Source organism: Leptodactylus fuscus, chromosome 2 (assembly GCF_031893055.1).
Source record: "Leptodactylus fuscus isolate aLepFus1 chromosome 2, aLepFus1.hap2, whole genome shotgun sequence".
Lineage (NCBI taxonomy): Eukaryota > Metazoa > Chordata > Amphibia > Anura > Leptodactylidae > Leptodactylus > Leptodactylus fuscus.
The window spans coordinates 270,501,377-270,527,615 of NC_134266.1; the positions used below are offsets into that span (position 1 = coordinate 270,501,377).

At 47.6% G+C, this 26,239-nt stretch overlaps 2 protein-coding genes across 4 annotated transcripts in view; one reads left to right on the plus strand and one right to left on the minus strand.

Moving 5' to 3' along the window:
- The first annotated feature begins 8,346 nt into the window (after positions 1-8,346).
- Positions 8,347-24,316, plus strand: INTS4 (integrator complex subunit 4). Of its 2 annotated transcripts, none has more exons than XM_075266238.1 (23): positions 8,347-8,429; positions 11,817-12,014; positions 12,202-12,319; positions 13,815-13,921; positions 14,349-14,534; positions 15,244-15,294; positions 15,492-15,580; positions 15,682-15,802; positions 15,927-15,998; positions 16,475-16,649; positions 16,922-17,127; positions 17,744-17,886; positions 18,139-18,254; positions 18,765-18,898; positions 19,206-19,363; positions 19,465-19,558; positions 20,721-20,801; positions 20,998-21,128; positions 21,259-21,318; positions 21,472-21,631; positions 23,043-23,186; positions 23,428-23,548; positions 23,715-24,316. In XM_075266238.1, exons 1-23 carry the CDS (start codon positions 8,376-8,378, stop codon positions 23,903-23,905), a joined length of 2,910 nt encoding a protein of 969 aa, XP_075122339.1. In that variant the 5' UTR covers positions 8,347-8,375; the 3' UTR covers positions 23,906-24,316. The 2 variants fall into 2 exon arrangements, with proteins under 2 accessions (XP_075122339.1, XP_075122340.1); XM_075266239.1 differs by having other exon boundaries at positions 8,358-8,429; positions 11,820-12,014.
- A 657-nt stretch (positions 24,317-24,973) lies between these two features.
- Positions 24,974-26,239, minus strand: part of AAMDC (adipogenesis associated Mth938 domain containing) — a 215,401-nt gene continuing 214,135 nt past the window's right edge. For both annotated transcript variants that reach the window (XM_075266257.1, XM_075266256.1), the window contains exons 3-4: positions 25,944-26,039; positions 24,974-25,663 (exon numbers count right to left, since the gene is read on the minus strand). In XM_075266257.1, the coding sequence (XP_075122358.1) occupies positions 25,523-25,663; positions 25,944-26,039 (237 nt within the window). In that variant the 3' untranslated portion in view covers positions 24,974-25,522. The remainder of the gene's footprint in view (positions 25,664-25,943; positions 26,040-26,239) is intronic.

Consider the following 26,239-nt stretch of genomic DNA (forward strand, 5'->3'; position numbering starts at 1 on the left):
GGTCATCAGTTAGTCCTGGAAAACTCCTTTGTCATGTGACTGCCCCAGGGACATTTTCTGATTATCCAGTGACTATTAGTTTCCCCATTTCCCGAAACGGATCATCACTGCTACTCCAAAATCGCCCCTTGCCTCCTGTCCCATTGCACCCAAAAATGCCTGATCACTAGAATGGGGACTCCAAGGCCCCTGTCCCCCTTGGAGGAACTTGAATGGGGCGATCGTCACGTATGTGCCTGCTGCTTCATTGCGTGTCCGTGTTGCTAATGGAAAGCTCCGAGTGCTATACTCCATCAGCTTCGTAGATATTGCTGGCGCTACACTTTCCCCATGACGGCCGGTTCCTGGGGGTCTCAGTAGCAGAACAGCCTGAGATCTGCATTTTGGGGAATTTGTCTTAATATAAATGGAGCCCCCCTTTAACTTGACCTCTATCTATATAGGTTCTTAAAGGGGTTTTCTGGGATAGCAGATATTGATGACCTATCTGTATCGGATTGGTGGGGGTCGAACACCCAAAACTTACCGCACCCATCAGCTGTTTTCAGCCAGCGCCGAAATTGATAGTGCCACACACTGTTTAGTGGCAGGGCCAGGTTACTGCAGCCGTGCAAGTTCCAGTACCAGCAGATGATCAGTGGGGGTGCCTGGATTTTGGACCGCCACCAATCTGATACTGGCTAAGCCTTCAGTATCTGTTAACCTAGAAACCCCCTTAAGGTCAGTTCACATGTGCTTTTTTTGGGTTGCAGTTTCTTGGTGCACTTTTTTGGTTTTAACCCTTTGCATCTATGTGAAGGAAGGCTTCTGTAACCACAAAACAAAGTACGATTTTTCAGGGCATTGCGTGGCCGCCATTACATGAATAATATAAAGTGTACAACATTCCTATAAAGTTAGAGCCCCCCTTTTACATAACTTTAGTTTACACTCCAGGACCGTCCTTTTATATGCTGTACTTTAGCCGTCTGATGTCCATGTCTGCGTCTGCACTCATCTACCTCACACAATCTATACCGCCACTATAGGCGATATAATCTACAGATGTCAAATGCATTGCTTTACTGTCAGTATACAGCTGTGCACATATTATTGGTGGAGAAAAATAGACCTGTGTTTTTTGGAAAAAATATTTTAATAAAGCTTTTTTTTTTTTTTTTTTTTTTTTTTTCAAAATGAACACTTGTCCTCTCAATATGTGGTTGGGTTACATGGTGTGACAATCTATGGGGGCAAAGTGGAGGGATGGAGCCTGAAACAAAGATGGAGGAGTCCGTCACTCCATAAGTCCCATCACTACTGATCTTACAGTAAAGAATCCCCCTCTATGATAAAATGCTCTCTCATACAGACATGGAGGATGTCACTGGTCTAGGTGTAGAGGACGTCCCCTTGTCACTGGTCTAGGTATAGAGGATGTCCCCTTGTCACCAATCTAGGAGTAAAAAATATTATGGAAATATCCTATTTAATATTATAAATGTGAAAGTTTGTGGGTTTGTGTGTTCGGATGTTTGTTCCTCAATCACGCAAAACCCGCTCCACCGATTTGGCTGAAAGTTTCCACAAACATAGTTAATACACCCGATTAAACAATAGGCTACTTTTCGTCACAATAGCGCACATACGTTTGTGCCAGGACCCCCACAAAACCCAAACTCACACCACCATCTCTGCAATCTCACACACTTTGGACCATAGCAAGCCACAAAATTCATATTGCCCCCTACAGCCTCGCCCCTAACCCCACACTATCACATATACATATACTTTACCACTTTGCCCCTCACCTTACCGATACTCCAGGAGCCGCTCTGTAACGCTCCGGAGCAGCCATGTTTGCCGACCCCCACCGCACTGACAATCCGCGACACCGCCCACCCATGTCAATACCCCTAGGCGTCCAATAAATGCAAAAAAAAAAAAGTTTTTAAAAAAGTAAAAAAAATATAAAAACAAATAAAAAGGATTAAAAATTCAAATCACCCCCCTTTCCCTAGAACACATATAAAAGTAGTTAAAAACTGTGAAATACATACATGTTAGGTATCCCCGCGTCCGAAATCGCCCGCTCTACAAAGCTATACAAATATTTTTCCTGTTCGGTAAACGCCGTAGCGGGAAAAATGGTCAAAAGTGCCAAACCGCTGTTTTTTCACTGTTTTGATTCTGATAAAAATTTGAATAAAAAGTGATCAAAGCAATAACATTTCCCGAAAATGGTAGAACTACAAAGTACACCCAGTCCCGCAAAAAAAGACGCCCTATACATCCCCGTACACGGACGTATAAAAAAGTTACGGCTGTCGGAATATGGCGACTTTTCAAAAAATTTTTTTTAACAGTTTTGGATTTATTTTAAGGGGTCAAAATGTAAATAAAACCATATAAATTTGGTATCCCCGGAATCGTAACGAAACACAATACAGGGGACATGTCATTTTGGTTGCACAGTGAACGCCGTAAAACCAAAGCCCCTAAGAAAGTCGCAGAAATGCATTTTTTCGTCAAATCCACCCCATTCTGAATTTTTTCCCTGCTTCCCAGTACATTATATAGAATAATTAATGGTGGCATCATGAAGAAAAATTTGTCCCAGGAAAAATTAAGACCTCATATGGCTCTGGGAGCGGAGAAATAAAAAAGTTATGGGGTTTAGAAGGAGGGGAGTCAAAAACGAAAATCAAAAAATGCCATCGGCGGGAAAGGGTTAACTTCAAATACTTCTGTCCCAAAGTCACTATGTAAAGTTTCTCACAACACCGTATATATAGCAGCTCAAATACAAAGTAACTGCAACACAAAAGTCTCACGTATTCTCAGAATTACAGCAACAACAAGATACAAAGTTACATTTCATATCCCATCCCTTATATACAGTACGAAAACCTTACCCGCGCCTGTATATACCCACTGCTACAATCACCGCAGACCAAGTCGCGGGTACCAGCTAGTATAGTATATATTTAATTTGGGTGTTTGAGTTTGGATGTTTGTTCCTCATTCACGACCAAACCGCTGAACGGATTTGGCTGAGATTGCACACATACCTGTATGGTGACCGGGAAGGAAATAGGCTACTTCATAGGCCGCTCCATCCCCCAACATCACGGACCGCTACCGGAGAATGTATGATCCTGCTACGCTGCAGGACCTAAGATGACGTCATCCCTGGCTTCAGCAGGGCTCCAAAAGGTCTGCTGGATCCTTTGGGCGGCCTGATGGATGAAGTGTGAGCCGGAAAACATGGCGCCGACACGACACTGACATGCAGGCTGGATGTGCGGTACAAGATGAGACGCTCAGGCGTGCACAGCCAGCGCTCGGGACACAACGGTAACCACTGGGGACTGTAGTATTTGGTGCCAGGGGCCATGGTATAGGATTTTGGGGGCTCAGGGGGTCGTGCAGGAGGGGAGGGGGCCGCGCAACAGTGGTTTGGGGAGCCAGAGGGGTGCCCAGGGCCCCCTTACCTGGGATGCTGCGGGGGTAGGGTTTGGAAGTGCGCATGGGAAGAGGGGGCCGCGCAACAGGGGTTTGGGTGGGCCGGAGCCACGAGTTAGATACACGTATCTGCACAAAGTACCACGTGCCGAAAGATTACATACGCGCATCTGCACACAGTTCCACACGCCGCAGGATTACATACGCACGTCTTAACACAATACCACACGCTGTAGGATTGGATACGTGACAATGCAGACAGTTCCACACGGCACAGGATTAGATGCGTGCATTTACACACAGTTCCACATGCCAGAGGTTTAGATACGCACGTCTGCACACAGTTTCACACGCCGCAGGATTAGATGCGCACCACTGCACACAATACCACATGTCGGGAGATTAGATACGCGCCAATGCACACAGTACCACACGGCGGGGGATTGGATACGCGCATATGCACACAGTTCCACACACCACAGGATTAGATACGCACATCTGCACACAGTTCCACACGCCGCAGGATTACATAAACGCCACTGCACACAATACCACATGCTGTAGGATTAGATACGCACCAATGTACACAGTTACATACACAGATACAGATACGCACATCTACACACAGTTCCACATGCCAAAGTATTATATACACGCGTCTGCACACAGTTTCACATGGCAGAGGATTAGATACACAGGTCAGCACACAGTATCACACGCCAGAGGATTAGATACATGCATCTACACACAGTTCCACAGACCAAAGGATTAGATACGCACATCTGCACACCGTTCTACATGCCAGAGGATTACATACACACATCTGCACAAAGTACCACATGCAAGAGGATTAGATACACAGGCCAGCACACAGTATCACACGCCAGAGGATTAGATACGCATGTCTGCACACAGTCCCACAAGCCGGAGGATTACATACACATGTCTTAACCCAATACCACACGCCAGAGGATTAGAAAAGCACGTCTGCACACAGTTCCACACGCCGCAGGATTACATACGCACCGCTGCACACAATACCACAAGCCGGAGGATTGGATATTTGCTAATGGGCACAGTTACACACGCTGCAGGATTAGATACACGCGTCTTCACACAGTTCCACATGCCGATAGATGCACGCTTCCCATTTAACTCAATGGGCTCTGTTTTGAAGCGCCGCGCTCGGACACGTGTATACTGGGCCAAGTAATCTGCTTGGTAACATTTCAATAGCACAGGAAGCAGCCTGGTACTGAGCGTACACCTCCACCGGTATGCCGTCCAGACCTGGTGATTTACCTGAGGCCTCTGGTATGTCTACCTATCATGGAGGACATGCGGGTATTGTCTACCTAGCTGAAGCCATGTGGTCCTCAACTCATCACAAGGATTGGCAATGTACGCTGCTTCCAACAAAGCACACCTATCAGTCAGGTCCCTTTCCAACGAGGAGGATTCCCTCCTAAAATATGAGATGGATGACCTGATACATCCCCTAAGGTAGGCCTTTAAGGTTTCCCAAAGAATTTGGGGTGCAGTACCTGGGGAGTTAACTTCCAAAAACACAGGAATATGGCCATGAGTAGCTATCAGTTGGAGCCAGAAGGGGTGTATATGCCAATTATAAAGGGGTCCCAGACGCCACCATCTCCAAATTCCATCATCATAGGAGAATGATCAGACAGTGCCCTGGGTAAGTTGGAAAGATCAACTACGGAGAAGGCCTTAATTGTCCAGGGCATGATCAATATGGAACAGAGAGAGGTGCTTGGCAGAATAACAGGAGAACATCTCGGTCGTCAGATATTGAAGATGCCACAGGTCATACCAGCCCAGCTCCTGTATTAGCTGAAATAGCGGGGTAGGGCGAGAGGCCGGCTCATCAGTGTTAAATCTGTCCAAAGAAGCATCTAAGACCTTGTTGAGGTCACCAACACACAGCACTGTGAAGGCCGCAAAATGAACAGCGCCATGAATAATTCATAAGTCAGATGCAGGAGGCATATATAACCCAATAATAACAAAGAGTTGGGAATCAATCCAGGCCTGAACCAACAAATAACCGTCTGGGTCCCGAAATATAAGACCGAGGTCCCCTCTGAGTCTACAGTGTAGAAGGAGAATATGAGATCTGGGTCAAATGTAGGGCCCATTGAACCCAAGGCTTGTGTAGTACTTGTGTCATGTAAAGGATAAGAAGGGTCTCCTGTAAACGTACCAAGTCAGGGCTATGTCTTAGGATTTGGGAAAATACTACAGAATGGTGGTGGGGCTTCCTAACAGCTCAGCGTCATCGCTCTGACAGTATAGAACTATGGACAAACTGTCAGGAGGGGAGTTCCCAGCAAACTGTCAGGAACGCCATTCTGACAGTGAAGAGTAATCGGTAATTGCACCAGTATCTCTTCCCCCGGGGCACATAATAAGAAAGCTGACAGTGCACTGAATTCAACATACTGTCAGCTTTCTAGTGTTATATAAAACGGCATGTGTATGAGGACATGAAAGGTCCTTTATCTCTCCCCATTCTAATGTCTCCCACAAAGTTTGACATAATATAATTACGGATACTCACCTCTCCTTGCTCCCCTGCTGCACAGTCTACAGTCTCTTGTCTGGATTGTTCAGGGAGATAATCTGTGTTCTCTTTGGACGCAGATGAGTTGAATCCGGTGACATACCTCCTGCCGACCGGGACCGAGAGCCTCAATCTGGGACTGTCCCGCAGAATCAAGGACGGTTGGGAGGTATGGTACAGTGCTGCAAGGGCATGAGACTGGATAATAAATAGATATATAGTAAGATATTAGATTGATACACAGATTAGATAGGTATGATATAGATAATTAGATACTGTAGATAGATATGAGATTGATTAGATGTAGATACATAGATAGATAGATACATAGATAGATAGATAGGAGATAGATACAGTGTTGGCCAAAAGTATTGAATCTGCAATTCTGTCAGATAATACTCGTGTTCTTCCAGAAAATGATTGCAATCACAAATTCTTTGATATTTTCTTCATTTATTTTGTCTTCAATGGAAAAGCACAATAAGAATTGTCAAAAAACCAAATTGTATATAATTCCACACCAAACATAAAAAAGGGGGTGGACAAAAGTATTGGCACTGTTTGAAAAATCATGTGATGCTTCTCTAATTTGTGTAATTAACCGCACCTGCTACTTAACTGAGGCACCTAACAGGTGGTGGCAATAACTAAATCACACTTGCAGCCAGTTAAAATGGATTTAAGTTGACTCCACCTCTGTCCTGTGTCCTTGTGTGACCACATTGAGCATGGAGAAAAGAAAGAAGACCAAAGAACTGTCTGAGGACTTGAGAAGCAAAATTGTGAGGAAGCATGAGCAATCTCAAGGCTACAAGTCCATCTCCAAAGCCCTGAATGTTCCTGTGTCTACCGTGCGCAGTGTCATCAAGAAGTGTAAAGCCCATGGCCCTGTGGCTAACCTCCCTAGATGTGGACGGAAAAGAAACATGGACGAGAGATTTCACCGCAAGATTGTGCGGATGGTGGATAAAGAACCTCGACTAACATCCAAACAAGTCCAAGCTGCCCTGCAGTCCGAGGGTACAACAGTGTCACCCCGGACTATCCAGTGTCAGCGTCTGAATGAGAAGGGACTGTATGGTAGGAGACCCAGGAAGACCCCACTTCTTACCCAGAGACATAAGCCAGGCTGGAGTTTGCCAAAACTTACCTGAGAAAGCCAAAACCGTTCTGGAAGAATGTTCTCTGGTCAGAGGAGACAAAAGTAGGAAAAGGCCTCAACATAGAGATTACAGGGAAAAAGAGGCCTTCAAAGAGAAGAAGACGCCCCCTACTGTCAGACATGGCGGAGGTCCCTGATGGTTTGGGGTTGCTTTGCTGCCTCTGGCACTGGACTGCTTGACCGTGTGCATGGCATTATGAAGTCTGAAGACGACCAACACATTGTGCAGCATCATGTAGGGCCCAGTGTGAGAAAGCCGGGTCTCCCTCAGAGGTCAGGGGTCTTCCAGCAGGACAAGGACCCAAAACACACTTCAGGTCAGCACTAGAAAATGGTGGTGAGAGAAAGCCCTGGAGACTTGTAAAGTGGCAGCAATGAGTCCAGCCCTGAATCCCATAGAACACCTGTGGGGGAGGGGGAGAGATCTCTTGGTGGCAGTTTGGAGAAGGCCCCCTTCACATCTCAGGGGGGACCTGGAGCAGGAGCCAAAGAAGAATGGTCTAAGATTCCAGCAGAGCCTTGTAAGAAACTCATTGCTGGTTAGCGGAAGCGGTTGTGCGCAGTTATTGTGTCTAAAGGTTGTGCGACCAAGTATTAGGCTGAGGGGGCCAATACTTCTGTCCGCACCAGTTCTGGAGTTTTGTATAAAATGATCAATGATGTGACTTTTTTTTCATTCTCTTTTGTGTTTTTTCATTGCAAGCAAAATAAATGAAGATATTACCAAAGAGTTTGTGCTTGTAATCATTATCTGGGGGACACCGAGGATTATCTGACAGAACTGCAGGGGGACAAGACTTTTGGCCAACACTGTAGATAGATAGATAGATAGATAGATAGATAGATAGATAGATAGATAGATAGATAATAGATAGGAGATATCAGACAGGTTGGGTTGGTAGACCTGTATATTACACGGCTATGTGATAAATATCAGGTTATTAGATTGCAGATTATAGATAAACAGAGAGCAGATAATATCCTGGTTGCTATACAAACAAAGCTGGAGGACCGTAACTAGAGCGGAGGGTACTTCTCTCTCCACGCTTCAGCTCTATGGTTTCTCTCAGTCACGTGATATTATCGATGTCGGCTTTTTTCCCCACCTTTTCAACTAGCTTTATTTATTACAGTCAAACAGAGCTTTCACGAAGTACAGGAGCCGCGGTGAGTCAAACATCGCAAACCATGGCGGCCCACTTGAAGAAACGCGTTTATGAAGAGTTCACTAAAGTGGTTCAGGTGAGCGGAGTCTTCAGTACGGAAGGTTTCTTATGTCACCGGTTCTTGCATTTCGTTCTGAACCGTCACTGTACCGGGCTGTTGTGGCAGGAAAGTCTGGGGCTTAGGCTGAGGCCTATCGGTCATGTTCTGTAGTGGTGAAGTATCAGTAGAGGTGCAGGTCCTGTAGTCTTGGATGTGGCAGCTCGCTATTCAGCTGTGCTGGGACTTGTAGTTCCTCATTCATTAACATATGCATAAATCCATTCAATTTCTGCCACTCCGGAGTTTGGGAAAGCTGGGTGACCGCCTGTGTGGGGGCAGCAAAGATGGCTGTATTAGATATCTGTCAAAGAAATGAAACTATGTATCAAATTACTAATATGACGAACTACAAAATACAAAAAGTGAAAGTCACCCAGCTTTCCCAGATAGAAACTTCTCTCCCTCCAAGTCTGCCCTAGGTCTCGGAAGTGACACATTAGATTTTCCTCCCTTCTCCAGGAGAAGATTAGAGATCCCTCCCCCCTAATGGCAGCCGTCACCTTGTGCTGCTCTACCTGGAGGGGCCCACTCACTTACAGTAGTATTATGTTCTCAGCAGGCCCCCCATTAGTCATAACAGTACTACTCTTCCAGCAGGCCCCCCATTAGTCATAACAGTACTACTCTTCCAGCAGGCCCCCCATTAGTCATAACAGTACTACTCTTCCAGCAGGCCCCCCATTAGACATAGCAGTATTACTCTTCCAGCAGGCCCCCCATTAGTCATAACAGTACTACTCTTCCAGCAGGCCCCCCATTAGTCATAGCAGTACTACTCTTCCAGCAGGCCCCCCATTAGTCATAACAGTATTACTCTTCCAGCAGGCCCCCCATTAGTCATAGCAGTATTACTCTTCCAGCAGGCCCCCCCATTAGTCATAGCAGTATTACTCTTCCAGCAGGCCCCCCATTAATCATAACAGTACTATGTTTCCAGCAGGCCCCCCATTAGTCATAGCAGTATTACTCTTCCAGCAGGCCCCCCCATTAGTCATAGCAGTACTACTCTTCCAGCAGGCCCCCCATTAGTCATAGCAGTATTACTCTTCCAGCAGGCCCCCCATTAGTCATAACAGTATTACTCTTCCAGCAGGCCCCCCATTAGTCATAGCAGTATTACTCTTCCAGCAGGCCCCCCCATTAGTCATAGCAGTATTACTCTTCCAGCAGGCCCCCCATTAGTCATAGCAGTATTACTCTTCCAGCAGGCCACCCATTAGTCATAGCAGTATTACTCTTCCAGCAGGCCCCCCATTAGTCATAGCAGTATTACTCTTCCAGCAGGCCCCCCATTAGTCATAGCAGTATTACTCTTCCAGCAGGCCCCCCATTAGTCATAGCAGTATTACTCTTCCAGCAGGCCCCCCCATTAGTCATAGCAGTATTACTCTTCCAGCAGGCCCCCCATTAGTCATAGCAGTATTACTCTTCCAGCAGGCCACCCATTAGTCATAGCAGTATTACTCTTCCAGCAGGCCCCCCATTAGTCATAGCAGTATTACTCTTCCAGCAGGCCCCCCATTAGTCATAGCAGTATTACTCTTCCAGCAGGCCCCCCATTAGTCATAGCAGTATTACTCTTCCAGCAGGCCCCCCATTAGTCATAGCAGTATTACTCTTCCAGCAGGCCCCCCATTAGTCATAGCAGTATTACTCTTCCAGCAGGCCCCCCATTAGTCATAGCAGTATTACTCTTCCAGCAGGCCCCCCATTAGTCATAGCAGTATTACTCTTCCAGCAGGCCCCCCATTAGTCATAGCAGTATTACTCTTCCAGCAGGCCCCCCCATTAGTCATAGCAGTATTACTCTTCCAGCAGGCCCCCCATTAGTCATAGCAGTACTACTCTTCCAGCAGGCCCCCCTATTAGTCATAGCAGTACTACTCTTCCAGCAGGCCCCCCCATTAGTCATAGCAGTATTACTCTTCCAGCAGGCCCCCCTTTAGTCATAGCAGTACTTCTCTTCCAGCAGGTCCCCCATTAGTCATAGCAGTATTACTCTTCCAGCAGGCCCCCCATTAGTCATAGCAGTACTACTCTTCCAGCAGGCCCCCTTTAGTCATAGCAATACTTCTCTTCCAGCAGGTCCCCCATTAGTCATAGCAGTATTACTCTTCCAGCAGGCCCCCCATTAGTCATAGCAGTACTACTCTTCCAGCAGGCCCCCTTTAGTCATAGCAATACTTCTCTTCCAGCAGGTCCCCCATTAGTCATAGCAGTATTACTCTTCCAGCAGGCCCCCCCATTAGTCATAGCAGTATTACTCTTCCAGCAGGCCCCCCATTAGTCATAGCAGTACTACTCTTCCAGCAGGCCCCCCTTTAGTCATAGCAATACTTCTTTTCCAGCAGGTCCCCCATTAGTCATAGCAGTATTACTCTTCCAGCAGGACCCCCATTAGTCATAGCAGTAGTACTCTTCCAGCAGGCCCCCCTATTAGTCATAGCAGTACTACTCTTCCAGCAGGACCCCCATTAGTCATAGCAGTACTACTTTTCCAGCAGGCCCCCCTATTAGTCATAGCAGTACTACTCTTCCAGCAGGCCCCCCTTTAGTCATAGCAGTATTACTCTTCCAGCAGGACCCCCATTAGTCATAGCAGTACTACTCTTCCAGCAGGACCCCCATTAGTCATAGCAGTACTACTTTTCCAGCAGGCCCCCCATTAGTCTGGGCAGTTCAGCTTTCCCAGGATTTCCTCCATTAGGGTGCATGCACACTACGTAACGCCGGGCGTGTATGAGAGCCGTACACGCCGGCATTACAGCAGACTGCCGAACACTTCCCATTCACTTCAATGGGAGCGCTCGTAACAGCGGCGTTTACGAGCGCTCCCATTGAAGTGAATGGGAAGTGTTCGGCAGCCCTGCTGTAACGCCGGCGTGTACGGCTCTCATACACGCCCGGCGTTACGTAGTGTGCATGCACCCTTAGTCTAGGCAGTATTACTTTCCCAGTACTCAAAACAATCTTCCCGCTATTTTCGGCATGGCTGCCTTCTCAGTAGTCGCAACAGACACCCCCACTTAGTCACAGCCCCAATAGTCAAGACATTACCATCTCCTTAGTAGTCACAGTTGCCTCCACCCCCTTTCTTAGCTTTTCTTAAAGGGTTTCCCGTTTGATGTCTCTATAAGCAGCCCTGTCATATATTATATGGGATCAATATATTGGGATCCATGTTGTCCTAGTCCAGCTTACACAGCTGTAGGGCTTGTGACCACGCTGATACACTGTAACGAGTCATGCTGCTGTGTCAGGGGGATTCAGTGTCTGTTCACTGACATGTTTTCTAGATCTCTGCTTTGTGTATGAGCTGATATTGTCGCGGTTGATGTGGATTTTCTGTTTCTCCCTCTGCAGCAGCAGCCGATTGAAGATCTCTCTGCAAAGAAACTCCGCCTGACCAAACCGAGTAAGTCGGCCGCGCTCCACATTGACCTGTGCAAGGCCACGTCACCGGCGGACGCCCTGCAATACCTGCTGCAATTTGCGCGCAAGCCGGTGGAGGCCGAGAGCGTGGAAGGCGTGGTCCGCATCCTGCTAGAGCATTACTACAAGGTACAGCACTTATACCAATGTGCGTTGCCTGTCATCCAGCTTTTCTAGGCTCCTGAAGGGGAAATCCTATTAAGACATCACTTTGAGCGCTGAGAATATTTACTGGGCCGATCTGACCTAGAGGAAAGCTGGGTTTTAACCCCTTGGGGAGCTGTAATGGTGCTTATACTGTCATTTTGGGTTTCAGGAGAATGAGACATCAGTGAGGCTGAAGATCGCGTCTCTGCTGGGCCTGTTGTGTAAGACGTCGGGGTTCTGTCCGGACTCCATAGTGGATGACGTGATCAGTACACTGCAGAATGAAAGTAAGTGCCCCCCTCCAGTCTCTGTAAGGGGTGGGTCATATGAGTCTATGGCAAATGTATGTGCAGAAGAAATGGGCGCTTTCTCTTTTGCTTTCAGGGCAGCGGGGAACAAGACCCCAATACTAGGACCTCCACTGATCAGACATCCTATAGATCTGTATACAGTGTAATTCTTTGGGATACCCCACCTGGTGACAGATGCCCCTTAGTTACTTTACATAAGCCACCTGAAGCCTCCAGTAGTGGGATCTAACTATTAACTGAGTTAAAGGGATCCTATCATTAAAACTCAATTTTTTTTTTTGTCCCTAACACGTAGGAAAAGCCTTAAGAAAGTCTATTCTTCTCCTACCTTTAGATGTCTTCTCCGCGCGGCAGTTCAGTATAAATCCTGTTTTTTGTCGATATGCAAATGAGTTCTCTCGCAGCACTGGGGGTGGGCCCTAGCACTCAAACAGCACTGGGGGTGTCCCTAATGCTGTGAGAGAAATCTCCAGCGCCGCCTCCATCTTCTTCAGGCGACTTCTTTCGGCTTCAAACTTCTAGGCCTCAGACCTAGGGCAAAGCCAACTGCGCTTTCTCGCCAGCCACAAGAAAATGGCCGATTACACAGTATTGTAAGTGGCCATTTTCTTGTGGCCGGCAGGCATGTGCAGTCGGCTGCCCGAGGCCTAGAAGTTTGAAGCCAGCACTGGAAGAAGACGCGTAAAGAGGCCGGTCCTGAAGAAGATGGAGGCAGCACTGGAGATTTCTCTCACAGCATTGTGGACGCCCCTGGTGCTGTTTGAGCGCTAGGGCCCGCCCTCAGTGCTACGAGAGAACTCATTTGCACACCGACAAAAACCAGGATTTATACCAAACGGCATCGCGGAGAAGACGGCTAAAGGTAGGAGAAGAATAGCCTTTCTTAAGGTTATTCCTATGTGTTGGGGATAAAAAATTGAGTTTTAATGATGGGATCCCTTTAAAGGAGTTATTTGGGGGATGTGTTAACAGTCCATGGTCCGGGGATTCCCAGGTGTCTCCCACCCTGGGTCATGTGATCAGAACCAGCAATTGATCCCCAAGTTGCTCTACCTCCTGTCCCGTGAAGGAAGCAGGGTTTTTGGAGCTCTGTATCAGAGTAAGGCAACTTTAACCCCTTTTGCCCTCGAAGATATAGTATGAAACAAATCGTGGACATAAGAGCTGAAGTTAAACCTGAAATCACAAGGATGGGCTTACATCTGTATCCGGGCTGACTGTAAAGATTATGACTAGAGATGAGCGAGTACTGTTTGGATCAGCCGATCTGAACAGCACGCTCCATAGAAATGAATGGATGCACCTGGTACTTCCACTTTGACGGCGGCCGGCCGCTTAACCCCCCCCGCGTGCCGGCTACGTCCATTCATTTCTATGCGAGCGTGCTGTTCGGATCGGCTGATCCCAACAGTACTCGCTCATCTCTAATTATGACAATTTCCTTGGCTTTAACCCCTCTGCTTCTCCTTAGAGTCTCATCAGGTTCTGGCACAACTGCTGGACACCTTGTTAGAGATTGGGATCAAACTGGTGGACGCTGCACCCATCCGGACCAGACTGGTGGATGTGGCCTACAAGGTAAGGAGACTCAGTGTTGACCCTTGTCTTTTTTAAAAGGGGCTTTCTGGGCTTTATCAGTTGCTGATCCTTGAAGATCAGCAGGGGTCTGACGTGTGTGACCTTTGTGGATCTGACTTTTGAAGTGGTGTTGGTGGGGGTTTGTGCTTCACGGGCCTGTTTACAGCTCAGTCCTATTCAGCCAATTGGGGCTGAACCACAAAACCAAACACAGCCACTATATAATATATGGCGCTATGCTTGGTAAGTACAGAAGAGGCTGCAGTGCTCACCTGAATGCTACAGTCTCTTCAAGCAGATGATCAGCGGAGGTCCCAGGGGTCACACCTCTGCAGATCTTCAGTTTATGGTCTATCCTAAGAACAGGTCATTAACCCTTTACGTTACATCTATACCTGGATAACCATCTCCTCTGTTTTTCTCTCAGTATCTCTCAGACACGTCTCACGGTGTCAGGAACAAATGTCTGCAGCTTCTCGGCTGTCTTGGAGCTGTAGATAAAACCCCTTCAAAAGACGCAGAAGGAGCCGTGGCCAAAGACGTACAGAAGATTATCGGAGAGTATTTCAACGATCAGGACCCCCGTGTCAGGACGGCTGCTATAAAGGCCATGGTAAGTAATAGCCAGCCATTCACTCACATATTATCATGGTCTTCTATTAGTCTTCTTTTGGGTTGTTTCTTTTCCTGGGAAAGCTGGGTGACAACCAGTATGGCTGTAATTACTTGCAGCTTCAGTTGTCACCCTACATCTTCAGTTTCCCTGACACCAGATGGTGAGTTTTCTTATGCACTGGAGTAGGAGGCAGATTTTTATTTTTCAGATCAGTGTAATCTGGAATGACTTCCTGAGAAACGCCTTCATTAAAGGGGTTAATTGATAACTTATCTTTAAGATTGGTCATCGATTAGAGATTAATGGGGATTTGGCACCTAAGACCCTGTTTAAAGTGATAGTGGGGCTCCCTGCGTGCTGCCTCCACCTTACAGGTCATGTGACGTCACTTTCGGCAGTCACATGGCCTGATCACAGCTCAGTCCCATTCAAGTGAATGAGCTGACTTGCGATACCGAGCACGGACATTATACAATATGGTATTGCGGCCTCTTCTAACTACTACTAACTAACCACTACTAACTAACTACTACTACTAATCTAACAGCTGATTGGTGGGGGTACCAGATGTCGGACCCTTGATCTTCAGTTGACTCTCTATCCTAAGTATAGGTCATCCATTATTAAGCCTTGAAAACCCCTTTAAGAAAATCTAGTAATCAGAAACTTGCAATGCGTTCACACTTGTATGTTGTTTTTTTTGTAGTTGCAGCTGCACGAGAGAGGCCTGAAGCTGCAGCAAGTCTTGTACAGTCAGGTATTGTGCCACAGACTATATACAATACGCCAAAGTATCAATATATAGTAAATAATATCAAAGTAAAATCTACGTAAACTCCTGTACTAGTGAATTTCAGTTTGAGCAATTGCCCATCAGTCCTGCCCAAGCCCCCCTAGACTGGATCTTCTTCCATCGCCGGCTTTGTCCCATTTCCTCCTTCCTCTCATACACAGGCCTGTAAGCTGCTGACGGACGATTACGAGCAAGTGCGCAGCGCGGCCGTGGAGCTGGTCTGGGTGCTGAGTCAGCTGTATCCAGAAAGGTAAGTAAATCCTATGGAATAGCTGCAGAGCATTGTCGCTCCAGTAGGGGGCACCCTGCACATACTTGAGCACGGCCTCTTATTCTACTTCTCATTGTCAGCATCGTTCCTATCCCGTCCTCCAATGAAGAGATCCGCCTGGTGGACGAAGCCTTCGGGAAGGTCTGTCACATGGCCAGCGATGGCTCTTGGATGGTTAGGGTTCAGGCCTGCAAACTGCTGGTAAGTCAGGGTGGGTGTCACATCGCACAGATCACCCCCTCATACCGTCCTATACCGCCCCTTTAAGACCTAGGCTAGAATGTGATTGGATTGTAGCTGAGGGCTTGTTTATGGTGTATTTCAGGGATCCATGCAGCAGGTTAGCCCGCACTTTTTGGAGCAGACTTTGGATAAGAAGCTCATGTCGGACCTGAGGGTAAGTGCAGCCTAGACTAACGTGATAACATTCAGGCTATCAAGAATACGGGTACATTGTAACTACCTGTAATTATCACTAGAGGGCGCTCCTTGTATCTGTAGACTGCCGGCTGCACTGGCTCCCTCTAGTGGCTATTGCAGGTAGTTAGAATCCAAAAATGGCTACAGTGGGGTAAAGGGGTACAGTATTTGACAATTGGGACTTTGGTTCAACTCCCATGATCTGCATGGAGGAAATATAATCTTTTCCTCTGCTTGGGAACTTTTTGTCTTTGCACCTACTTGGAACAGTCATTTTAAACTCACTATTAAAAACCATTATTCGTATTGATCAGTTATTAAATCTAAGAAAATACCAAGTAAATAAATAAAATTCTAAAAGCTTCACCCCCCCTGACTTGTGCTCGGTCCTTGTTCTCTGAGTCTGCTCCGTAACTTCCTCAGGTTTAATTTTCTGCTCTTCTCCTGTCATAGAGGAAGCGAACAGCTCATGAACGTGCCAAAGAGCTGTACAGCTCCGGGGAGTTCTCCAGCGGCCGAAAATGGGGCGATGACGCCCCCCGGGAGGAGCTGGACACTGAAGCTGTGAACCTGATCGAGTCCGGGGCTTGTGGAGCGTTTGTACATGGACTGGAGGATGAGATGTATGGTAAGAGGTTGATGAATAGTTAATGTTTTATCATTTTATCATATCACTATCTGGAAAAGCTGGATCCCCTCCAGTATGGACTTCATTACAGCGTCTGCTGCTTTACTACACTCATGAGTAGCTGAATTCACCAGATTATTAGCAAAAATATCCATTACATGTCAATGAGCCAGATTTACCAGTCAGTGCTCTAGGAAAGCTGGGTGTCTGCGGGGGGGTCGGCGGACATCTGCTTGTCTCAGTCACATCTGATATGTTCTGGTTTCCTCCAGAGGTGAGGATCGCGGCGGTGGAGTCCTTGTGCCTCCTGGCTCGCTCCTCTCGCCCCTTTGCAGAGAAGTGCTTGGATTTCCTGGTGGACATGTTCAATGATGAGATAGAAGAAGTGCGGTTGCAGTCTATTCACACCATGCGCAAGATCTCCGACAACATCACCCTGCGGGAGGACCAGCTGGACACCATCCTGGCCGTGCTCGAGGTGACCTGTACAATATCATAATGGTAGGATGACCCCTCTAAATATGGTCACCTATTGTACAGAGGATACCATAAATAAAGGGGTCTTCCTAGGCAGAGGGGTAACATGAAGCTCCTGGGTCCCAATACAACAATCTGTGTTGGGGCCCCCACCTGTCTTGTACCGTTTAGGATAGTGGTATATGTCATGTAGCCCCGTACTGCTACAGCTGCATCCCGCAATCGCTAGGCCCTGACCATGGGGATAGAGGTTGACGTCTTATGCATCTTAAAGGGATTGGTCACAATAACCTATATACTTCCTATACTATACTATTGGGGGTGTAGAGGTAGCAGTCACTACCAGGCCCGGGAAGCCGAGGGAGGCCTAAATTACAGTGAACAGCTTAGGACTGAGCCACAATCCACAGGCCATGTGACTGATGAACGTGACATCACTGGCCTGGACGTGGTGCTTTAAGCAGCTGATGTGTGGGGGTCCTCAGTGTCAGACCCCTCACCAATCTGCATGATCTATCCTAAGGCTAGATCATCAGTGTCTACTAGCTTCCTGCTGGGCACTTGGCTCACCCCCAGGCTCCTTCTCACCCCCTTATCTCTCCTGGTGTCTCCTCCAGGACTCCTCCCGGGACATTCGTGAAGCTTTACATGAGCTGCTGTGCTGTACCAATGTCTCCACGAAGGAGTGCATCCACCTCGCCCTGGTGGAGCTGCTGAAGAACCTCTCCAAGTACCCCACCGACCGCGACTCCATCTGGAAGTAACTATCACACGTCTTATGCTTCTGATTCACGTTGTCTAGTCTGGATGCGATTGTAACAAACTGTCAGCTGTGAGAAGTGTCAGCTCTACAGGTTTTCAGGATCTGGATGTAACTAAGAGTGATCTTAGTCAGTGACTGCAAGCAGAGGCCTGAACATGCTGAAGCCCTGAGTATCTTAGAAAGGTTCTGGACTCTAGAATAGTTTTCAGCTTTCTGAATGACTTTGTTACTTTTCTCCTCATTCTGCAGATGTCTGAAGTTTCTGGGCAGCCGGCACCCCACCCTGGTCCTGTCCCTGGTGCCCGAGCTGCTCAGCACACACCCGTTCTTCGATACACCAGAACCTGACATGGATGATCCGGCCTGTATCCATTCCATCTAATGTATTTATTTCTGGACCCAAATCGTATATTCGCACTGGTGATCTGTCTGGGTCCAACACCTGAACCCCGCACAGATCAGCTATTGTAGCAGCCTCTAGGTGCTGGAGCCTTCTAGTGGACGGGGAGCGTGTGCAGCACCAATCCTATACAAATAATAGGAGCTGCAATTCACCAGAACCGCCACTATAGAGAGGGAGGGGGCTGCTGAGCTGATCCTATTACTTGCCTGTGCCACCCGTCCACTAGTAGCTGCTGCAATGGTTGATCTGTGCAGGGTCAGGGCGCCCCAATAAATCACATACTAGTAGTAAGGAGGCAGATTTGATGCTGTGTTATGCATAGTGCAGGGCATGAGACCGGTTACCCTCGGCTCCCTCAGGCCCTGGCAGAACACGTTGTATCCATTTGTCTGGAGTGTTCCTTTAAGCTGCAGATCATCACTTATTCCTGCTGTGTCTATGTAATGTCCAGATCCTTAACAGTCTGTATCAGATATTGCCGTCTTGGTTTTGATTTTCAACGCAGCAAAGACCTGCCCCACCATGCCGGCCCTGTTCTCCGACCACACGTTCCGTCACTATGCCTACCTGCGGGACAGCCTGTCGCATCTGGTGCCAGCTCTGACTGTAAGTCATCACATCTATTGGTCACTGGCCATGCTGCAGCTCAGTCCCACTCAAATCAATGGGACTGAGCTGCAATACCAAGCACAGCCACTATACAGAGTACGGCAGTGTGCTTGGTAACGACAGAGTTCACCAAAACCAATATCCTAGCCCCTGACTTCCCCTTTAATGACAGCTGAAGGTCGAGCCAGTGTGAAGTGCAGTATTGCCGACCTGCTTGCATTGCATGATGGGACTATTGGTCCCAAAAAATACGCCTCTCATCCCAAACCTCAGATGACTTGATTCCATCTTCATGTCCTCCTAGCTGCCCGGTGTGAGGTGGTCCTGGATCCCAGATCTGGAGCGTCAGTCTCCTTCTGAGGACCCTTCGCAGCAGTTTCTGCAGAACAGCCTGGAGAGAGTCCACAACCTGCAAAGTCTGGATATCCAGGGGACGCAGGAACTTCTCGAGTTCACCATCAGGTAAATGACTCCTAGTCATAGAGGTTGGAGAAGTCTCAAGGATGTGTATGGAGGAGAGCAGGCCCCTTCTTGTAAGGTTTATAGATTGTCTTCTCCTCCAGAGACCTGCAGAGAATCGGAGAACTGCAGTCCGAGCTGGCCGGTATGGCGGATTTCTCTGCAACCTACCTGCGCTGTCACCTGCTGCTTATCAAGGTGCGTCGTGATGTCATCAGTGACGGGACAGACCTCCGAAATTATCTATCTATCTACCTATCTATCTATCTATCTGTCTGTCTATCTGTCTGTCTGTCTATCTCATATCCATGTCTCTCGCTCTCATGCTGTGATAGTCACTTCAAGTTACCAGGCCCAAAGCCTGAGGCTGCACCACTGACCTCAGTATCTACATCTTAACTTGAATAGCAGCGGATATTCCGTTATTAAAGGGGAATTAAATACATGGCTTCTTTCTTGCATACACAGCGCCTCACCTGTCTACAGGATGTGTGTGGTACTGCATCCCAGCTCCATTTTAAAGGGGCTCTATCAGCAAAATCATGCTAATAGAGCCCCACATATGCGTGAATAGCCTTTAAAAAGGCCCTGCAAATCTTATATTAACCCCCGGTCCCGGTTTTAAATAAAAGGATAAAAACATATATGCAAAACTTACCTGAACGTGCACCCTGGGCGGGGGTGCACGGTGCGACGTCATCTTCGGGCACGCCTGCCTCTTCTGTCTTCTTGGAGTAACGCCCTCTTCTCCGTGTCTTCTTCTTCTCGTGAAATCCCGCGCCTGCGTAGTAGCGCTTCCCTCCGAATCGCTACTGCGCAGGCTCAGTCCCCGTAGACGTACGCGACAGTACTGCGCATGCGCAGTACAATCGCGAACTGCCATTAAGTGAAATGGCAAGTGAGCCTGTGCAGTAGCGATTCGGAGGGAAGCGCTACTACGCAGGCGCGGAATTTCACGAGAAGAAGACACGGAGAAGAGGGCGTTACTCCAAGAAGACGGAAGAGGCAGGCGTGCCCGAAGCTGACGTCGCATCGTTTATCCCCGCCCAGGGTGCATGTTCAGGTAAGTTTTGCATATATGTTTTTATCCTTTTATTTAAGAATGGGATCGGGGGTTAATATAAGATTTACGGGGCCTGAATAGCCTTTTTAAAGGCTATTCACCCATATGTGGGGCTCTATTAGCATGATTTTGCTGATAGAGCCCCTTTAATGAATGGGTCAGAACTGCAGTACCACATACAACCTGTAGACTGGTGTGGCGCTAGTCATGTTTCTCCAATTCTGGACATCTTTAATAGACTAAAGGAATTTCTTACACTTTGCGGAAGGTATAACTGCTTCTTCCTGTGACTTCCAGGCGTTGAATGAGAAGTTATGGAGTCTGGCAGCGCCCCTTTACGTGAAGCAGAACTCTCTGGCTGCCACGGCCGTCAAACAGGTGAATACTCCAGAGTACGACGATACTGTCAGGTCTGAGACAAACTGGTTTCTGTGGACTCTCTGCTTGACCACCTTACTGTAAAGCCTGTGGTTGATAGGCAGGGTATCCCTATAACCGGACTGTCAGACCTGCAGATTGTCAGGTTGTGACGTTTCCGCTCCTCGTTGAGGTTTTTGTCTCTTCTTCGCTCCAGATCTTGGAAGAAACGTACAAGATGGAGTTCATGTACAGCGGGCTGGAGAACCGACAAGTGGCCATCATACATCACATGAGGTTACAGGCAAATGCCCTCCAGCTCCTGATAACAGCGCGCACCACCAAAGGGTGAGTGACCCACAAGACCCCGACAGGATAGGCTGATTGGTAGTAACTGCAGACTGACCAGCAGGGGGCGACATCTATTATGTTCCAACACCTGCCCGTCATACCTAAATGATATATATATTGTGTGCAGGGAGGAGCCGCTCTTCAGCATGTGCAAGCAGTTTTTGCAGGAGGTTGATTTATTCCAGAGGTGAGTGCACATTTATCTACTCCTTACAGTCAGCTGAGGGTTTGTTACACTTGGTGGATTTCCCTACATACATGTAATTCCACCTACCTGACCCTAATACACTCCAGTACCAGGATATCAGCGTTAGTCTCCTCTCCATCCTCATCCTCACAGGTGCTTCATCTCAGAGCTCCCCCACATGCAGGACAGTTTTGTGGACAAGTTACTGGACCTTATGCCTCGACTGGTGAACTCCAAACCCTTAGAGATGGTGAAGATCCTGCAGACGTCACTGAGGCAAAGCAGCTTCCTGCGGCTGACTCTTCCTGAGCAGGTGACCATGATGAAGTCTATAGAGAAGTCTATAGACAGATAATAATATACTGTCCACAACACATGGTACAGGATCTGGTATAGGTGCTGATCCAAAGTTATATTATAATCCAGAGCTGCGCTCACTATTCTGCTGGTACAGTCACTGTGTACATACATTACATTACTTATCCTGTATTATACTCCAGAGCTGCGCTCACTATACTGCTGGTGTAGTCATTGTGTACATACATTACATTACTTATCCTGTATTATACTCCAGAGCTGCGCTCACTATTCTGCTGGTACAGTCATTGTGTACATACATTACATTACTTATCCTGTATTATACTCCAGAGCTGCGCTCACTATTCTGCTGGTGTCGTCACTGTGTACATACATTACATTACTTATCCTGTATTATACTCCAGAGCTGCGCTCACTATTCTGCTGGTGCAGTCACTGTGTACATACATTACATTACTTATCCTGTATTATACTCCAGAGCTGCGCTCACTATTCTGCTGGTACAGTCATTGTGTACATACATTACATTACTTATCCTGTATTATACTCCAGAGCTGCGCTCACTATTCTGCTGGTACAGTCACTGTGTACATACATTACATTACTTATCCTGTATTATACTCCAGAGCTGCGCTCACTATTCTGCTGGTACAGTCACTGTGTACATACATTACATTACTTATCCTGTATTATACTCCAGAGCTGCGCTCACTATTCTGCTGGTACAGTCACTGTGTACATACATTACATTACTTATCCTGTATTATACTCCAGAGCTGTGCTCACTATTCTGCTGGTGCAGTCACTGTGTACATACATTACATTACTTATCCTGTATTATACCCCAGAGCTGCGCTCACTATTCTGCTGGTACAGTCACTGTGTACATACATTACATTACTTATCCTGTATTATACTCCAGAGCTGCGCTCACTATTCTGCTGGTACAGTCACTGTGTACATACATTACATTACTTATCCTGTATTATACTCCAGAGCTGCGCTCACTATTCTGCTGGTACAGTCACTGTGTACATACATTACATTACTTATCCTGTATTATACTCTAGAGCTGCGCTCACTATTCTGCTGGTACAGTCACTGTGTACATACATTACATTACTTATCCTGTATTATACTCCAGAGCTGCACTCACTATTCTGCTGGTACAGTCACTGTGTACATACATTACATTACTTATCCTGTATTATACTTCAGAGCTGCGCTCACTATTCTGCAAGTGCAGTCACTGTGTACATACATTACATTACTTATCCTGTATTATACTCCAGAGCTGCGCTCACTATTCTGCAAGTGCAGTCACTGTGTGCATACATCACTTATCCTGTACTGATCCTGACCTCCAGAGCTGCGCTCATTTGCTGTGTACATATGTTTCCTTGCAGATTCACAGAGCCTCGGCGCACATCATAGAGCCGGCGGCAGAGTCTGATAACCCGATCCGCTTCACCTCTGGTTTGGTTGTAGCCTTGGATGTTGACGCGACACTAGAACATGTCCAGGAACCACAGAGCGTTGTGAAGGTCCAGGTAGGTCCGGACATAAAGAGAACATGGAAATTGCAGTTTACAAGATACTTGTGTAGCAGAGCTGAGGTTGTCAGAGTGGCGGGGCCAGGCCCGAATATTCACACCCCTCCTGTCCTCTCTCGCTGTGCTGGTGCGGGCCTATACACTATGTCATGGTGCATAGTTCAGCTCTGCTACATCTGTCACGTGTGAGTATTTGGTTTGTAATGTATTGGGCATCATTATACCTTTCCCCTCCCAGGTTGTGTACCCCGACGGGCAGGTTCAGATTATCCATCCTAAACCCGCAGACTTCCGTAATCCCGGACCAGGGCGGCATCGCCTCATCACACAGGTGTATCTGTCCCATACAGCCTGGACAGGTAAGTAGCCAGGATATAATGGGTGCTGAAAGATTCCTAAAAACTGTGGTCAAGAATGGGGGTTAAAAAAAAGGTCTGAGAATAAAGCTGCAGGGTAGAGTATGGAGGAGGAAAAGCACTCCTGGTGGGTTTAGGGGGCGCTATTGACCCGTGTTTATGTCCACAGAGCCCTGTCAGATTGAAGTCAGCCTCCTCCTCGCCTACAGCTCCAGCCGAAGCAAAGTGTTCACCTCCTCTAAGACGGCCTGGGGGGAGACTACAGACTCCTCGCCCCTCCCAGAGAGCAGCATCGAGGGGACACTGCCCTTCAGCAAACCCGTCAAAGTCTTCCTGATGCCCAAACCTGCAAGGCGGTGACACCCCTGAGAGATGGGCAATGGTGGTAATGAAACAAAATGGGTTGTAGGAGCCAAGATGCCACTGACTGATAATGAGGGACTCCCTCCTCCCCCCCCCCCATGGCTTCAGGTGGGAGAGTCCAGGACTGGTTATCTAAATGGAGCTGGAAGGAACCACTTCATCTATACAGGGGTGGAACCTCAACACCTGCACTCCACACAACAGCTGACGTCTCCATAAGTGGAAGAAACCCCAAAATATCATCATGGGCGCTGAGGAGTTCCCTTGTTGGTCCTTTCTGCTCAGTCGTGAGATGCCCCATTATTATTATTATTAATCCCAGATGATCAGATTTTATGGATTATTGGATTCTGGATAAGACTCATCGTGTTCTGAGGACAAATGAGAAGATGATCCGGAGTTTTTTTGTACAGAAGTGTTTGTCGTGTTATTTTCTAGTAAATTCTTGTTCCTCAGTTGCGTCTCCTGTCATTCTGTACATGGGGATGGTGACAGGACTGGTCAGATCGTTTCCAGTCACATCTTCATCCGACAGAAATCCCCAAAAACCCTGATTTGTCTGCTAACGTCAGTAATAAATGGCGGATCCCGGGTGTCGTCCGGGCGGGAGGGACAAATGGATGCAGATGTGAACCCTGCCGTACCTTATTACAGGATGAAGCTTCCTCGGGCGCCGCTTATCTCCTAAGAGAATGTAGGCTCTACCTTGCCTATCCTCAGGGGGGCAGTCACACAACGCTCTGCGGTGTGATAGTCAGAGGAAAGAAGGATCGGGCCTGTTGGATTTCCTCATGTCCAATCCTTTACTATCTGAGGAGATAAGCGGTACCCTAGAGGTTTGATGGCAGCGCTTCTCTCTCCGCTATATTGTGCTGCATTACCACACACAACCTCAGAACTGGTGTGGCGCCATTCAGATAACTAAGCATAGAGCAGCACAGAGTGTCCATGTAGAGAAGGAGCTGCAACAGTTCTGTGTGAATGAGCTTCTAGATGGATTGGTAGCAGATTTATTTGTGATCCAGGTAACATGAAAGCACAAGAAGTGACAGGCAGGTGGCGCTCTAGAGACTCCTAATAATACATTTTATTTCTATAGCACCAACATATTCCGCAGCGCTGTACAATTTCTAGGGTTTAAATACAGACAAAGAGCCGTTTCACACAATAGGACTGAGGGCCCTGCTCACAAAAGCTTACAATCTATGAGACTCCTAGATATGGACCAGTAACGTGAAGGTAATAAGTGTGTCTTGCATATTTCACCACTAGGGGGCAGTGCTCCAATTACACATCTCTGCTGTATAGAGTAACCTATATCTGTGTATAAGGCGTCATCTCCAGTCACACCACAAGCTGCACCAAGCAGCAGAGTCACTATAGCTTAAGGTAAGGTCAGATTGTGTCGGCACCTGAAATTTTGTTTTCATAGATGTAGGGTAGGGGGCAGTATACACCCCTGCACCCATCACAATACCAGCCATGATGCATGTGGTGCAGGGCATGCTGGGAGCTGTAGCTCTTACACTCCATATATAATCACATATAAGGCACAGAACACCCCTCCCGCAGGCTATACCTATATACACACGTAGCAGGCGGGGGCGGGCAGATTTAGCAGGTGGAGTGAAACACTCCCCCCACTTTGGCGCCCCTTGAGGCCAGGCTGTTGTATTCCTGCACAGCCTTCTCTGTCTGGAAGACGAGGACATCGACACCCTGAGATCTGATGTAGTCCAAGGTGGAGGCCGGGACCTGGCGAGAGATCAGAGAGTCTTATTTCAGAGCACTGTGTAATGCTTCATTTCACCTGTGGTGGCGCCCTAGATCACAGCAACTTTCTTAAAGGTGTGTTCCAGGATTTATAATTGATGGCGCCATCCTTAACGGGATTGTCAAGGAATTACAGATTCAAGGGGAGTATGGGGCTTACTAGCCTCCTTGCAGAGCCCTGTCATTCCTGGACATGTCGCCCTAGAAGAAGTATCAAACACTGCCCCCTTGAGTCCATCTTGGGAACTACACCCAGTCTCACCTGCAGAGCTTCACTCATGCCCCGGCCAATGACCAGCGTAGTCACTCCCTTCTTCATCACCTCGTCCACATCTGCCGGCTGCACACCCGGACGGTGCTGAACAACACATGACAGGAAGGAATCGGTCAGGCAGGCGGCTCTATGAGCTACTATATAACGCCAACCTATGCTGTGACAGAGTACAAACCTTGTATTGCTCATGTGTGACCACTAAAGCTACGGCGAGAGTGTGAACTACAAGGAGGAGCAAGCCGGAGAAGTATGGACTGTATCTAAGCCCCAGCTGGTGTGCCGCT